Source organism: Herpailurus yagouaroundi, unplaced genomic scaffold (assembly GCF_014898765.1).
Source record: "Herpailurus yagouaroundi ecotype Mexico unplaced genomic scaffold, PumYag 160, whole genome shotgun sequence".
In the NCBI taxonomy this organism is placed as follows: domain Eukaryota; kingdom Metazoa; phylum Chordata; class Mammalia; order Carnivora; family Felidae; genus Herpailurus; species Herpailurus yagouaroundi.
The window spans coordinates 26,078,095-26,095,395 of NW_024412401.1; the positions used below are offsets into that span (position 1 = coordinate 26,078,095).

Here is a 17,301-nt window from a genome sequence, read left to right on the forward strand (position 1 = left end):
AGAGACAGAGCATGAGCAGGGGAGGGGCAGAGAGAGAAGGAAACACAGAATCTGAAGCAGGCTCTAGGCTCTGAGCTGTCAGCACAGAGCCCGACGCGGGGCTCGAACTCACAAACCACAAGATCATGACCTGAGCCGAAGTCGGATGCTTAACCGACTGAGCCACCCAGGCACCTCTACTTTTTTTTTTTTTTTTTTTTTTAAAGGGTTGCTTTCTCTAGGAAGGGGAGTCCAATTTCTCAAGAGGGCCAGAGGTCAGCCCCAGGCTTGTGTCAGTGCTGTACCATAAATCATTTCAGTGTTTCTGGACTGAGCTCAAGTGCTGGGACTCTCTCCTACTAGGGCCAATTTGTCAGTCCCAAATTGTCTCATTACCATTTATCAGGCCTTCATTATGCAGCTAGACCCTACAGCGGGAGGTCCAGAAAAGCCCGAATTTTGGCCAGGCTGGGAGTGTGGAGTAGGATTTGCCATTTACTCCTACCCCCGCCCTCATGCTCCATTTCAATCTAGTGTTTATCACACTGAGTTGTAATTGCTAATTTTCAGATGTCCTCCCCTCCTCCTCCTGAGACAGTGAGGCAGAATTATCTCTCACCCCTCGAGGCTACTGTGGTGCCTAGCACACAGCAGATGCTCACAAAGAATTCTTGAAGGAATGCGATGTTTTCCATGAGTGAAGCCTTGTTGAGGACAAAGCCAACTCATAGGAGAGGGCACTACTTTTTGCCTTTTTTTTTTTTTTTTTAATTTGAGCCCATAAATCCTTTTTTAAGTTAATTTGGGTTGGTTTTTCTGTTACTGGGAGCTGAAAACATTCTGACAGAGCATAAATAATGACATTCAAGTACAGGATTTCTGATAGATTTTTTTTCAAAAATATTCACCCCGTATTCACTCCCTCTCACTCACCTCCACAGAGTAGAGTTCCTTACTTGTTGTCTTTGGGTTCAGCTAGGAGACTCGACTGAGCCAGTGGAATTTTAATAGACAAGTGTAAGCAGGGGTGTGAAAAAAGCTTGCACAGTTGGGCTTCCCCTGCTGCACCACTGCCAACTCCATAAGAGTTCCTCTGGGTAGCTGCTTGCTGCTCCTTCAGCTGGGACCCCCAAAAGAGTAATATTGGAGAAGATCAGAGTCAAGTTCAGCTAGACCTGCAGCTTGAAGCAGAGCCATTCAGCCAAGCCCAGTCTAGATTAATCAACCCCCAGATTTATGAGAAATGAATGTTTATTGTGGCACACTGCTAAGGTTTTATGGTTGTTTGTTTTGGAGCCGTAACTGATCAAGGTTAGATCAGGGGTTTCCAAACTGGCAGTGCATGTGAGGTTCTAGAGAACTTTAATATAAATAAGGGATACTTGAATACCCCCACCTCCCCACCCCCTGACTCCCAGCATGTCTGGAGTGGTGTTCAGAAATCTACTTTCTTTTAAAACTCTCTGGGTGGTTTTCATGTAGTGAGTCCCATACTCTTTTGTTACCTGACATTTTGGGGTCACCAATACTAAAGCACGTGACGGTTGTATTAGATGACCACTAAGATATTTTTTTCCTGAGATTGGATAATTAAGGTCAGAGAAATCCTATCTCTGAAGTAGAGTCCTTTTCAATTTGACAACTTTTGAGAAATCTATGCTTAATTTTTCCTACCTAATTTGGAGGAAGGTGCAGATGTAAATTAATTTGTGATTTATGGCCACAGTGTTTTTGCTTTTTATTTAAGGGTTGTCTCCTCTTAGTTTTTATGCCTGAGCTATGGTTAGCAGTCAAATGAAAATTAAAGGCAGAATACAGGGGGTGAAAGAGCCAAGACAGAGGGCAAAAAAGAAGCATAGAAGAGGTCAAGATTAGCAGAGAAGCCATTGAGGGAATGGTCTGAGAAGGAGCCTTTAGCTAGCTGTGGCTTAGCAGTCAGGAACCTGGGATCATACCTGAACTGGAAGCCAGAAGCTGAATTTTCATTGTAACAATTGCTATGCCACTGCTAACAGTTCAGAGGTTTGAGGCAAGTCTTAACAAAATGTTAACAATATGAGTTTATATAAAAAGTATGTTGAAAATACAATTTGAAAGAAAAGAGAGTTTTAAATTATAACAAAAATTTTCATTGAAAAAAAATTCAGACAAAACAGAAAAATATAAAAGACAAGGGCCACTCATAAGCCCAATAGTCACAGTTAATATATAGCTGTATATTCTTCTTTCTTATGGATATGCGCACACACACGTATATTTTAGAAATACAGGATTTTATTATACTCATCAGTAGCCTGCTGTTTTCCATGTCAGTAAACTATGATGTCAGTTAATCATCATAGTTAAAACTGCAAAATACTCCTGTGTACAAAGAGGCAGGATACTTTGTTTTCCAGATGGACATTTAGATTATATTTACTATTATAAAAAAGCTCTGATGAACATCCATATGCACATTTTTGGGTGCTTGTACAATTATTTCTTTAAAAAAAATGTTTATTTTGAGAGAGAGAGAACATGTGTGTGCGAGTGGGGGAGGGGCAGAGGGAGAGGAGAGAGAGAATTCCAAGCAGGGTTCACACTGTCAGTGCAGAGCCCCACTCGGGCTTGATGTCATGAACCATGAGATCATGACCTGAGTGGAAATCAAGAGTAGTGGGGTGCTTAACCTACTGAGCCACCCAGGTGCCCCATGTACAATTATTTCTTTTGGATAAATTCCAATACACAGAATTCCTAGGTTTAAAGGGTACACATATTTTAAAGGTTTTTGATATATATAGTCTAATTGTCCTCCCCAGATGTATAAATTAATAGTGCTAGGTTTTGTCAATTCTTTTAACTATTGTTAATCATCTTCAGGAAAAAAATCTTGTGGTTTTAATCTGCCTTTCATTACTAGTGGGTTTAAATATCTTTTCATATATTTACTGTATTTTATGTGAATAAGACAAGTCAGCTCCTCTTCTCATTTTTCTGTTGTGTCAACTGTTTCTTCTTGATTTATGTTCTTTCTATTAAGCACATTGTCTCCTATTCACATTGAAAACATTTCCCCTGATGTGTTTTTGCTTGTGGTGGCTTGTCCCACACGCTAAAAATTTTGAGTCATATTTATCAGTTTTTCAGTGAGACTAAGAAATTTCTTCTTAGGGGAGAAGCAGCATAGTCTATGAAAAAAGTCAGAGACCTTCGAACAATTCACTCCATAATCTTACTACCTGAGGCTAAATCTCATCTATCATGATGTGATAGGGAGAGCACTGGATTGGGAGTCAGATCACTTTACCTCTCTGGGTCCCAACTTCCTCATCTGTGGAATGGGGATGAGAATGAAAACTCCCTTGTAGGGCTGTAAAAAAGAATTGGAGAGAATGCTCTGCTCGTAAAGGGCTTCGTCCAGGTCTTGAATATGGCAAATCTGCTCTCTACGTTGGCTATTATGAGTGGGAGAGGGCAAAACAGATTTTTAAATTCAGTTGGTGTCTGTGGGAAAGGGTGGGTGGGGGTGAGGAGCCTAGAAATTTAGCCCATCTCTAGGAACTGCAGAGTTGGGGGTCGGAACTTGGGTTCCAATTCGCGTCCTGGCCATTTCTTGGTTTGTGACCTTGGACAAGTCACCTTCACCTCCCTGTGGCTCAGTTGCTTCACCTAGAAAATAGATGTATAATAGACCACCTGCCCTTCTTTCCCAGCCTGGCTGCTGAGCGAAGGAAATGCTTCAAAACCACTTGCAAAGGGCGGCAAAAATGTCTGTCAGGGTAATGCCTACGGAGCATCCCCGCGCCAGCCAGCTCCCCGCGGCCGGGCGGAGGAGTGCCTACAACCCCCGCCCTCGGCGCTCCCGCCCCGCCGCAGGAACAATAGCTCCCCCGGAGGCGGCGCCGGCCGCGGGCGGGGGCGGAGCTGCCGACGCGAGCGCTGGGGGTGTGCGCGGGGCGGGGTCGCAGCCACCCCTCCCGCCCGCGGCTCTGTCACGCGCCCCTCACCGGGCGGGCCGGGGTCTTTGTGACGCGGTGGCGACGGCCGCGGACACAAAGGGAAGGCGAGCGGCGAGTGAGGGGCTGGGTCTGCCCCCGCCCCGCGACCCCCGCCCGCCGCGCGCGCGCCCGTTCACGCCCCCAGCCTCGGTCTCCCCAACGCGGGCTCGCACCCTCGCGCGCACCCTCGCGCGCCCGCGACCCTCGCACGCGCCCGGACCCTCTGACTCCGTCCCGAGCGCGGCGGGCCGGGGCCTGGCGGGCGCTGCGGGTGGGACCGGGATGCTGAGGGGCTGCTCCCAGGCGCAGCGGCGCGGCTGCTAGGAGGCGCCGAGGCAGCGGCGGGGCTCCCGGTGCGCGGCTGGATGCCCCGGGCCTGCGGCTCCCTGCGCTTCCCGCCGTCCAGGGGCGCCAGTCATGGGCGCCGCGGCCGCTGAGGCGCCGCTCCGGCTGCCTGCCGCTCCCCCGCTCGCCTTCTGCTGCTACACGTCGGTGCTTCTGCTCTTCGCCTTCTCTCTGCCCGGGAGCCGCGCGTCCAACCAGCCCCCGGGTGGCGGCAGCGGCGGCGGCGGGGACTGTCCCGGCGGCAAAGGCAAGAGCATCAACTGCTCAGGTAGGAGCGGCCGGAGCCCGCCTCTGCGGCCCCTCCCTCCCTCCCTCCCTCGCCGCCGCTGCTGCCCTCCCCGTCCCGGCGGCCGCGCTGGGAAAGGCCCGGGCCCGGGCTTCCCGGAGAGTGTGGCCGGAGGGTGAGCGAGGGCGGAGGGCAGGGCGCGAGCGTGAGGCGCGGGCTCGGGGCCCGGCGTTGGGCATGGGGAGTGGCCGTGAGTGCGACCATGTGTGTCGAGTGTCTGGGAGAGAGCGGCCCGGCCCGGCGTGCTCTGAGGTGGTGGGGACGGGACCCGGCGAGGCGGGGGAAGCCGGCCGGGTTCCTGGTGTGACTGTAGGTGTGCACGCGGGAGCGCGTGTCTGTGTTGTGAAGGCACAGGGGAGGCAACGAGCGTGTGTGTGTGTGTGTGTGTGTGTGTGTGAGAGAGAGAGAGAGACAGAGACAGAGACAGAGACAGAGACGGTGAAGGACTGGGGGTGCCGAGCCTGAGGGCCAGGGGAGTGACCATGTGCTTTGGAGGTTCTTAGGACACTGGGGAGTGGTCGTGTGGGTAAAGGTAACGGGTGTCCCAGAGGACGTGGTTTGTAGAAGTGACTGTGTGTGTGTGTGTGTGTGTGCGCGCGCGCGCGCGTCTGCGCGCGCGCGTGTCTGTCCTTTGGGTTTAGAGGTGGGCTCTGGGGGCCAGGAGTGACGGCGGGTCTGTGGATGTGAGCAGGGAAAAGTCCTGGGGCCCAGGAAGTGACCCTATGTTTTTATGCGTCTTGCGTGGGGCTCAGGGGTATACCCTGGGGTATGCATTGAGGAGAAAGGATGGGAGTCCCGGATTGAACCCCGTTAGTATCCTTCCAGAGGGAGGGAGCTAGGGAGTCATCCTGTGCAGGGTTTGGGTATTGAAAGAGGTAATTAGATCTCAGGAAGTGCCTCTGTGTGACCCTGGGTTTTTAAGGTGGTGTGGAAAGAGGGAACCGGCTCGGAGAGTATGGTGCGAGTGTTTGTGTTCTGCTGGAGGGCCTGGAGATTGGCAGCTACAGGAGCAAGGGAGTGACCTCTCCCCTTCTCCAAGGCCGCCTGTCCCGACCCCACCCCCCCCCCCCCCCCCCAGCTCTTGGAAACAAAGAGCTTGCTGGGCCTCTAATGGATAAGAATGGGGAGGAGGTATCTGAGCAGTAAAGTTCCTTCTTCCTTTCAAAAGGGGTCCCAGAGGAGCCCTGGGGCAAGGAGAAGCTTCCAGGTCTCATTTAGGAGTGGGTGGATCTTCCTGGAGCTGGGCTAGCAGATGGTAGTGGTCCTCAGCCATGCCTTTCTAACTTACCCTTTTATCAATTCTCAATTCTCCACTTGTCTTCTTTAAACCACGGGGGCGGAAGAGGAGGCGTGGTGGGGGTGGGGAAGGGGGAGGAGGGGAAAGGAGGAAGGACTCCAGGCCACCTGGGATCTTCTGGTCTGTCTGCCTGACAACCTTTGTACCTTTGGGCAATGGAAGGGGCATTGTTTCTGGGGGAGTGAGGAGGGAGTAAGAGGGCCTCAGCACAGATGCTGCCCTCCATGAAGAAAACCTTTGGCTTGCTGTTTAGATTTCAGGGTCTAATATCTTTCAGTAATTTTCATAATGGTGTGTTTTATGTTGGGGATGGGATTTTGAGCACAGTAAACAATGGCATGTCCGTTAAAAGCCTTTTCATCGTGTAATAACTTTAACTTTATTCTTCTAATGTTAAGTGGGATATGGGATAATGTTTAATAAATAATCACGCATTCATGGTTAAGAATAAAAACCATTTGTATATTAGAGTGCCTTTTTGTAGTAAATATTTGTTATCAAACTTGTAAGTGATCACACCATGTCAAAATATTTCACTGGCTAATGTGCAGTGATTATTTGTTCTTGCTAAGCTAATTTGTCCTTAGCAAAATAGTGTGTTGACGGATGTTTTTGTGTATGTATGTTTTCTAACTCTTTAGTGCAAAGTACAACTTTTAAGAAAGGAAGCAGAGGGCTGAAAACCCACATGGTGTAGGAAAAGGAGACAGATTTGGAGATCCTGACCCTTGCTAAGCAGCTGTGCTATGTGGAGCCAAGTTACTTAATTTTTAAAAATTTCCTCTTCTATTAAAAGACAGACTTGGATTTAATATCTAGCCTTCTTTCAAGGATTTATTGATATGTCAATAAATTAGGCTTATCAAATGAAATGTTTTCTAATGCTAAGATGCATTTGAATGACTCTGGGTCTAAAGCTAGAGTTTTAACTAAGTGATATTTGTAGATTCTTGTTATAACTATTTCTAGGATGAAAATCTGGGAGTGATTCATATGGAAAAAGATAATTTTTTAAAGGAGTATAGAAATCCAGTGTGGTTTTCTGCATCTATTAATGAATGAATGCATCTTGAGATTTTACATAGTTTTTTTTCCTAGTTGCTTTTGTTACCCAGGTATTTCCCCACATAAACCGAAGTTTGGTCCTTCATAGATTTGAGTTTCAAAATCTAAATGCTGGTCTTGACTCCCTGTTAATTTTCATTTTGAATTTTGGATCATTTCAGCCTACTCTGACCTTTTGGAGCCTGATTCTGTCAGGTTGTTTGTCTTTTGGGTCACTCAGCATCGTGGCCCTTGCACGTCTGAAGACCAGGTCTGTGCTTTATTAAATTAATAGAAGATGTCTAGATCATGGGAAAAGATACCACTCTGCGATTTTTTACTCCAGACTTCCTTTCAAATGGGTCGATGTTGATACATTAATCAACCAGATGTTCAATCGGCTATGCACGCTCCTGGTAGGGTTGAACAGATTTTTGAACTTCTGCTGTTCAACATTTTCTCATTTTGTTCACTAGCCTATTATTTAAAGATTCTGTCAGTTCATCTTGTTAGAATCAGTTATGTATATGTATCATCCTCTGTTTTTCCCATTTTAGTGATCCTATCAAAAAGCAAATGTTGTATAGCCTGCCTTAATAAAGAGCCCATAGTGGCTTTTTACTTTTTATTGTGTTCAAAAACTTACCTACACATTCTAGACTTTTTCAGGGGATACATGGCAAGTTTACCCACTGATGTTTTCCTGGATCGGCATTTCTCTTTTTTTGAAAACTGAGAGTTTTCTTCGTTTCTGGTCTTCTGGCATCTTGTCATCTAAAAGTTTTTCAGTGTCATAGAGTGTAATTTGTTTATATCAGGATGCAAATTCTTTTGAACTAGCTCCATATTCTGTTACTGTCCTTTCTTCATTGCACTTACCTGAGATGTTAGCTTCCTTTTATCAGAGTTCTGCCCTTCCCAGTTTGAAGATCATGGTCCTTGATGAAGATTACCAAAGCAAAGAAGAAACTGAATGGGTCTGTATTTGTCCTTGTCATCTCTTGACTATTACAACATCTTCCCAAAGCAGTGGGCCTTTTATTTCTTCTTGTTCTAAACACACCTTTTTTTATTGTTCTCATGCCTCGAGTCTTCAATCATTCTGGACTTTATAATTGTTGCTTTGGTCTTCTATTTTTTTATTTGTACTTATTCTTTGAAAATTTAACTTAATCAGAAATTTCCCCGTTCATCCAAAGAGAAGAAAGTTGGGAAATACATGATTTATGTGAAGAAAGATGAATTTTGAACTTGAGAGACCAGGTGACCTTAGACATGGCATTCTTTTCTTATTTGCAACATGAAGATAATGATGGTTCTTTTTGACTCTAGGGTGTTTGAGAAGAACAGATGAGGCTAAATATGAGCATTGTTGTCTTAAGGAACGTGGTTAAAGGAGTGGAAAAACATACTGAGAGACCAATAAGTGGCATTTGGTGATAGATATAAGGTAGAGAATTTGGATTGGATTTAAAAAATGTCACAGAAGTTAGAAGTGGGTCCTCTGGATTGTGATATGGTGGTAAGGATGGTATGAATGGATGGTGTAAACTTCATATTAAGAGACATGCCTTGTTAGTGGCAATTCAGGATTTGGGGGCCAAAAAGTGAGTTTTTTCAATCTGTTTGGAATCTTCTAGATCTCTGGTATGTAATATGTGGGTATTTAATAATTTATTTATTGAACTTGATTGAATACCAGCTTAAGGTACTCTACTATGCTAGATGTTAAGGGAAATAAATGAGAGGCCATCCCTGACTTCAGGGGCTTTATATTCTAACAGAGGTAGTTAGTTAGCCTCTTATAAATCTATGTGAAGAAATTTCTATTTAATACATCCGGGCTTTCTCTCCTACCCCAGTTAATAAGCTGTTTATTGAACACTGACAGCAATGGGATTTTTTAAAAGATACACAATTAAATATATTCACAAAGTTGTACAACCATCATAATTATCTAATGACAGAACATATTCATCACCTCAAAAAGAAAACCTTTACTCCATGTTCCTTTCTTTCCACAACCCCTGACGAATGCTAATCTACTCCGTCTCTATGGATTTGCCTGTTTTGGACATTGCATTTAAATGGAATTATATAATGTATGGCCTTTTGTGATTGTCTTCTTTCACTTAGGATAATATTTTCAAGGTTCATCCGTGTTGTAGCATGTGTCAGAACTTCAGTGCTTTTTTTCTCTTTTTTTTTTTTACAAAATCTTTGAGTCTTTCATAGCATTTTATTTTTTTAATTTACATCCAAGTTAGTTAGCATATAGTGCAACAATTATTACAGGAGTAGATTCCTTAATGCCCCTTACCCATTGAGCCCATTCCCTCCCTGACAACCCCTCCAGTAACCCTCTGTTTGTTCTCTATACTTGAGTCTTTTATGTTTCGTCCCCTTCTGTGTTTTTATATTATTTTTGCTTCCCTTCCCATGTGTTCATCTGTTTTGTATCTTAAAGTCCTCACATGAGTGAAGTCATATGATATTTGTCTTTTGGAACTTAAATGCTTTTTATGGTTGAGTAATATTCCATTGTATGGATACATACCACATTTTGTTTATCCATTCATCAGTTGAGGGACACTTGAGCTGTTACCACTTTTCATCAATTATGGACAATGCTGCTATGAACATTCATGTAGAAGTTTTTTGTGTGGACATATGTTTTCAATTCTCTTGAGCGTATACCTAGAAATAGAATTTCTGAATCACCTGATAACTCCATGTTTAACATTTTGAGGAACTCCCAACCTGTTTTCTAAAGCAGCTGTACCATTTTACATTTTCACCAGCAATGTGTGAATGTACCAGTTTGCCCATATCCTGGCCAACATTTGTTACTGTCTTTTTGATTATAGTCAACCTTGTGGGTGTGAAGTTGTATATCAACGTGGTTTTGATTTACATTTCCCTAACAACTAATGACGTTGAGCACATTTTCATGTACTTATTGGCTGTTTATATATCTTGTTTGGAGAAATGTCTATTCAGATACTTTGCCGGTCTTGATTTTAACTTTCTGGATTAGACATTCCCTTAGTAAACCATTCTAATCGATTCCCACAGCACACAGATGCTCAGGCTGGTAGATTAACTCCAGTTTGCCCATGTATCATTTATTTCTTTGCTTACCAAGAAAGAGTAAGTTGTGTTTGTTTTCAAATTTATTTATACCAGTGGTCCTTTGAGTATAAATTAATAAAAATTGCTCAGATTGGTGCAATATAAATGTAAAATGTTGTTTTTTATGAAATACTTCAGAAAGAGTTGATAAAGGTGAGAGGCTGAGAGAATTGCCTTTCAGTGAATTTGACTGTGGTCAAGACAACTGAAACAGATTGGGGAAATCTTACAAATCTCTGGAAGGATTCTGCTCCTACAAAATTTTGCAGGTATTTTTCAGTCTCCCTTTTACTTTAAAGGAAGGGAAAGTGGACATTGTAGATAGTAGAGTATGGGTGTGGCTTATCCAAGAAAGGAGGGAACAGCATTTTGTAGACCCAAAGGTTTTGGTGCTACATAGGAAAATGAATATATGTTTATATGTGTGAAGTTAAAAACAGTTAAAATGTTTAATTTTTAACAAAGTATGTCTTATTTTTAAATGATTTTCTCTTTTACAAGACTTTTGATTAATTGATCAGCAACCACTCATATATGTTTGAAAGGAGTTTTCACTGTACAAGTGTTCTAAGAAAGATAGTAGTACAGTGTTGAGTGTCCCAATTATTTATCCCCTCAGCTCCTTCAGGTTTTTAATGTCACTTTCAAAATGATGCGTTAAAATTGAATCTTTTTCCACCTTCCATCCCCTCTGCCCCTTTCCCACCTTAATCTTTCTTAAAGTTTTTTTCTTGTGCCAAAGCACCCTTTCCTGTGTGACTTAACTATACATGTTATTATCTGTCTGCTCTGTGTAGCTCCATGAGGGCAGGGGTTTTTCTTTGTTTTGTTCACTGCTATATTGACTGTACCTAGTTAAGGGCCCCTTATATATTTACTTGTAGAATGAATTAATAACTGAATAACACAGAAACTGAGGAAATCTGGGAAGGGTAGGTGTTCTAGGCTGTGGGAATGGTGATAGAAAAGATGGGGAAGCAAAGGGAATATTTTGAGATGCTGAAGTGTGGGGATTAAGGCAGGAGATGAGTTGCACATTGCCACATTAGTGGAAGGCCTTGAAGGCTGAGCTGAAGGTTTGGCACTTGCCTTGAAGACAGAGGGAAACTCACAGGATTTGAGCGACATGGTGGTTTTACCTTATTTATTTTTTAAAGTTTATTTATTTATTTTGAGAGAGCGCGAGCACATGTGAGTGGGGGAGGGGCTGAGAGAGAGGGAGAGAGAGAGAGAGAGAATCCATGCAGGCTTCAAGCTATCAGTGTAGAGCCCGACTCCGGGCTGGAACTCACAGACCTTAAGATCATGTCCTGAGCTGAAACCAAGAGTCTGAAGCTTAATCAACTGAACCACCGAGGTGCCCCTGGACTATTTGTTTTTATAAATATTCACCCACTTAAATGGGTGTAATTAAATGAAGTAATTATGATATTTGTGTTACCCTCCATCATCATCATATAGCCTTCTTTTTGGCTATTCTGAATACTGTGAACATTCATATACAGATTTATGTGTGGACATATGTTTTCAGTTCTCTTGGGTTTATAACTAGGAGTAGAATTGCTGGGTCATTTGGTAAACCCTATGTTGAACATTTGAGGACCTGACAAATTGTTTTCCAAAGTGGCTGTGCCGTTTTACATTTTCTCCAGCAATGTGTGAGGGTTCCAGTTTCTCCATATCCTGCTCAACACTTGTTACTGTCTGTTTTTATTATACCCTACCATTTTCTTTTTAGTTCATTTCTTTAATCCCTCATTTCCGCTGTATATGTAGTTTCTTTAATGGAATTTTAAATTCTCAGTTTCTTTTAAGCTGGATTGGGAGATAATGTCAACCCATTTATCCTCTTCCTCCCCCTCCTCCCCCTTTTTTTCCTTGTTGGAAACATTGTTTTAACAGAGCTATTTTCGTTATTCCTACAATTAGTTCCATTATTAGCTTCTCTCATGGGATAAATGAGGCATTTAGGAGTTGGCATGCATTCTCTTCTCATGCACTTTGAAATTCTGTTTGAATCTTAAAATTCCCTCAGTATTTGCTTTTAGTTTATTAGATGCTTTACTGTTAATCCTTTGTTACTATTTGAATATATTTCTTTTTTACAGGTGTCATGTATTTTTCATGGCTCAGCTGTTTCATCATTTTTTGAAAAGTCATTTCAGGTTCTGAAGTTCTTAATACATTCTTCTGCCTTCAGAAACTTTGACAGGTATTATGTTTTCAACCATAGCTCCATTTCTCTTATTTTTGTGCAGATATTCTGAGTTTTCTTTTCCATGGTTAAAAAGAAAGAAAAACCCATCTTTTTTGTTGCTGTTGTTGTTACAAAGGCAGCATTTATTGGATGTTAAACACATGAGGAATATGGAAAGATATAAAGAAGAAATCTGTGATGATTGCCATTCTCCTGTATAATATTTTTTTTTTTAATTTTTTTTTTTCAACGTTTATTTATTTTTGGGACAGAGAGAGACAGAGCATGAACGGGGGAGGGGCAGAGAGAGAGGGAGACACAGAATTGGAAACAGGCTCCAGGCTCTGAGCCATCAGCCCAGAGCCCGACGCGGGGCTCGAACTCACGGACCGCGAGATCGTGACCTGGCTGAAGTCGGACGCTCAACCGACTGCGCCACCCAGGCGCCCCTCCTGTATAATATTTTAATGTTTATACTGAAATTGTTTCATTTTATACCAGAAAAAATTTGAACTTTTCTCTCGATTTCCCCTATTTGCTTTGCCATTTTTATGTTAACCTGGAGATCTTGTTCACAGGTCGGATCACCTTTTCGAATTTTTAAGTTCAGTTTATTTTGCATGGTCAGCTTTCATCTAATACTGCTTTGCAAGTATTATCTAAATAGATATCTATCCATGTCTAAACTTTCTTTATCAGTTCAGTTTATAGCCTAAATGATACGTTTAGATTCCCCATTGTTCACAAGACACTTTAGTCTGTGTTTAGTGTCCTGTGTTTGTTTTTCATACTTTTTTTCTTTGAAGTGGTTTAAGGTATTTTTTTAGGTGGTGCTGTGTGTTTACCATTATTGTTCCCTTCTTCAAGTTCAGATCATAAGCATTTCCTAATTACAATTAGACCTAGTTGTGTGTGTGTGTTTTTTAATTTTGTAAATTATTTATTTTTTTTTTAAATTGTTATCATTTCTTTTTAAAAAATATATTTATTTTTAATTTACTTTTGAAAGAGAGAGTGCAGGGATAGGGGGACAGAGGATCCAAAGCGGGCTCTGTGCTGACCACCCAATGCAGGGCTCAAACTCATGAACTCGTGAGATCATGATATGAGCCGAAGTTGGACACTTAACCTACTGAGCCTCCCACGTGCCCCTGTGTGTGTGTGTGTGTGTGTGTGTGTGTGTGTGTTTTAATTCTTCACTATTTTACAACAGTTTTTTGAATTTTAAGGTTGTGATTGTGTCGTTTTAAAGTTTTGGTTCAGCGCTTGGGTATCTCAGTCTGTTGAGCATCTGACTCGTGATTTTGACTCAGGTCGTGATCCCAGGGTGATGCTGAGCGCGGAGCCTGCTTAAGATTCTTTCCCTCTGCCCCTCTCCCCCCCCACCCCCCACACTCTCTTTCTCTAAAATAAAAGCTAAAAAAATGTTTAAAAAAAAAAAGTTTTGGTTTTGGTTGTTTCACCTAAAGAGGAAAAGTATCCTGTATAGTTTCCATTTCTCTTTTGTAAAGATCTCATTTACTCCTTGCAATCCAATGAAGGATTGTTAATACCCATTTTTACTTAAGGGAACCGAGATTTGTGAGCGAGATTTATTTAGTGCTTGGCCAATATCATATAGTTATTTTATCAAATAATTGGAACTCCAAGTCTGGAACTCTTCTTAATGCAGCAGAGTTTTGTGAAGTCTTTTTTAAATGCACTTTTAAAATAATGTCAGATTCCCCAATGCCAACTTTTAGTTGTTTTATAGATTTTTGTCTTTGTGGGTGACTTCCCTGGATTCTGGCTACTGCCTATTCCACTTAGTGTTGTAGACACTAAGGAATAGTGGTTGAAAATTGAGCCAGAGGGGGATATTGTTGTGTTTAGATTTATTTATTGATATTTATTGATAAAAAAACTTTGATGGAGGAAATGTGTTAATTGTACCTACAAAAATCTTAAAATACATATGTAAACATGTACATGTTGTAAAATCTAAATTGGATTATAGCTCTGTATAGTTTTACAACCTGCTTTTCTTCACTTCACAGTGGATCTTGGTCTTTGGATATCAGTGTATATGTTTCTAGTATCTACCTTAATGGCCACGTAGTATTTCATTAATAGTTTATTTAACTAATTTCCAACAGATGGATGCTTAGGCGGTTTTCTACTTTGCTGTTATAAAAAATGCTGCTGTTAACAATCACCTATGCATTCATTTTTGTATGTTTTTCTTCTATCCCTGTTATAATTTCCTAGAAATAGAATTGTTTAGTTAAAGGGTAAAGATTATTAAAACTTCATTGTTTATTGCCGCATTATTCTGTGAGAGGTTCTACCAATTCACACTTAAAAAAAATTTTTTTTTTAATGTTTACCTTTGAGAGAGAGAGAGAGCGTGAGCGAGAGAGAGCGCGCACACAAGCAGGGCAGGGGGAGAGAGAGGGAGACACAGAATCTATAGCAGGCTCCAGGCTCTGAACTGTCAGCACAGAGCCCCATGCGGGCCTCGAACCCATGAACCATGAGATCATGACCTGAGCCAAAGTCGGATGCTCAACCAACTGAGCCACCCAGGTGCCCCCAATTTACACTCTTATAGTTGGTTTGAGCGCTCATTTTCCATACCTTCTCCAGCAATGGTGTAAAAAATTAAAAAACAAAAAAAAGCTAACAGTATAGCACTTAAGATGTGTCATGCACTGCTTTGGGTGCTTTCCATATCTTTATTTAATTCTTTGCCAACATTATGAGATAGGTACTTTTATTATCCCCATTTTACAGATGAGAGAATAGAGGTAGAGAGTGGTAAATTACTAAGGTTACAGAGCTGGTAAGTGTAGAGCCAGGGTACTGATCTTGGCGGTGGGTCCTAGGGTCCGTTTCTTAAACATCAAATTATAATCCCTGTTCATTTCTGTTTGTTTCATTTTTTTTCACAATTTAATAAGATTGTTTTATCTGATTATAAAAATTATTTTTGTTTTTTATTGAAATATAATTCACAAAACTTAAAGTTTTGAAGTATACAACTCAGTGGTTTTTTTTTTTTTTTTTTTTTTTGAGAGAGAGAGAGAGAGACAGATTGAATGAGGGAGAAGTGGAGAGAGAGGGAGACACAGAATCTGAAGCAGGCTCCAGGTTCCATGCCGCCAGCACAGAGCCCGACATGGGGCTTGAACCCATGAACCGTGGGATCATGACCTGAGCCGAAGTCGGAGGCTTAACTGACTGAGCCACCCAGGTGCCCCAATTCAGTGGTTTTTAACATATTTAATATGTTGTGTAACCATCACTACTATCTACTCTGTAATTATAGAACATTTCCATCACCCCAAAAAGAATTTCCATGCCTATTAACAGTCAACCCCAACACCTCTCTGCCCCCATCCTCTGCAACCATGTAGAGACTTCGTGTCTGTATGGATTTACTTATTCTGGACATTTCATATAAATGGAATCATACAACATGTGGCCCTATGTGCCTGGCTTTGTTCAGTTAACATAATTTTTCAAGAGTCTTACATGCACATATTTGTTTTATCTGATTAATTTTTTTAAAGTTTATTTTGAGAGAGAGAGAGAGTGAGCGCTCAAGCACACATGAGTACGAGTTGGGGAGGGGCAGAGAGAAAGGAGACAGAGAATCCTAAGCAGGCTCCACGCTGTCGCTCCATGCTGTCAGCACAGAGCCCGATGTGAGGCTCAAACTCACCAACAGTGAGATCATGACCTGAGCCGAGGTCAAGAGCGGGACGCTTAACCAACCGAGCCACCCAGATGCCCCTCTTTTGTCTGATTTAAAAAGTAATACAAGTTCATTCTGAAACTCAGACAATTCAGAAAAATACAGAATAAAGAAGAAAGTTCAAATTCCACCAAGTGATAACTGTGGCTTGTATTTACATGTATATACCTTTCAGATTTTTGTATATAGGCATTATAAATTAGTTTGTGACATACATTTAAAAAAGTCTGCCTTTAAGAAAAATTTACTGTGTTATGTCAGGAAATAGGGAGCTTCTTCATCATTCTTTTTAATAACTACAATGTAATAGTTTTTAGATCCACAAGAGGGAAAACTCACACAAGTTTGCCAAGCTAGTCAGAAAAAGGAATAGGAGAGAGTATTGCAGTTTGGGATCTGTGGTTAGTACTGGGTAGGGCTGGGAAGACCCTGAGTATCTAATACCCAGCTTGAGATCTGGATTTTTTGTTCTTTCTGATCCTGCAATAGACAGTCCTTCCCATCATTGCCGAAGCAGAGGCATTTAGAATTGAGGCAGCAGGGAATGATTTTAGGTGTTGGGTGGAGGATTGACACTTTCAAAGTGGTGCTTAACAAAGGGTAGTTTGGCAGTAGTGTGTAGAACGGGATGAAAAATATCAGAGTCAATTAATTGGGTGGCATATGTAAAATTTTTTTTGTTAAATATAGCTTAGAGAAGTTTTAGTCATCTCTACCATTAGTGCTTTTTAATATTAATGTAAACTACTTTTGGATTTGTATCATGAAATACTAAGTTTATTTTCCCTCTTATATCTTTATCATAGGGGATAACTAATATAATATGGTTAATTTAATAAACAAGTTGAAGAGAGTTTAATTCCTAATTCATCTTATTTGCTTGGACAAAAGCCATCATTTACTAAACTTACTGTTTGATTTTTACCCTGAAATGTATTTTCAGTGATTTGTGTCATTAAAGGTGTTCCTTAGATTGGTCTGGAGAAAGAACGACAGAACATTTTTTGTTGTTTACCTACTTGTTCTAGGCATTGTTGCTTTTTAGTACATATCTATCATTATAATATCTAGGAAAGAGAAGGTGTTATTATTCTAAGAGGTGAAGAGCTAGCATGTGAACCTGGCCCTTGTTGACATATAAACTAGTGCTTTGTCCATTATATAGGCAACCTCTCTTTGGGGCTGTGTTTGGAATCACATTGAGTTTTTTCCCCTATTAAGTATAACCAATATAGAAACTTAAAAAGAAGGGAAAATAATCTATTGCTCAACTGGTATACAGACAGTACCTTTACCATTTTGTTT

At 41.7% G+C, this 17,301-nt stretch overlaps 1 protein-coding gene and 1 long non-coding RNA gene across 3 annotated transcripts in view; one reads left to right on the plus strand and one right to left on the minus strand.

Moving 5' to 3' along the window:
• Positions 1 to 709: 709 nt before the first annotated feature.
• Positions 710 to 3,531, minus strand: LOC121034752 (uncharacterized). The gene is made up of 2 exons (XR_005792593.1): positions 3,201 to 3,531; positions 710 to 1,099 (listed from the first exon to the last, which is right to left on the minus strand). It is a non-coding gene; the product is annotated as an uncharacterized LOC121034752 (long non-coding RNA).
• Positions 3,532 to 4,349: 818 nt separating this feature from the next.
• Positions 4,350 to 17,301, plus strand: part of TMEFF1 (transmembrane protein with EGF like and two follistatin like domains 1) — an 81,449-nt gene continuing 68,497 nt past the window's right edge. For both annotated transcript variants that reach the window (XM_040481827.1, XM_040481828.1), the window contains exon 1: positions 4,350 to 4,572. In XM_040481827.1, coding sequence (XP_040337761.1) covers positions 4,377 to 4,572 — 196 coding nt within the window. In that variant the 5' untranslated portion in view covers positions 4,350 to 4,376. The remainder of the gene's footprint in view (positions 4,573 to 17,301) is intronic.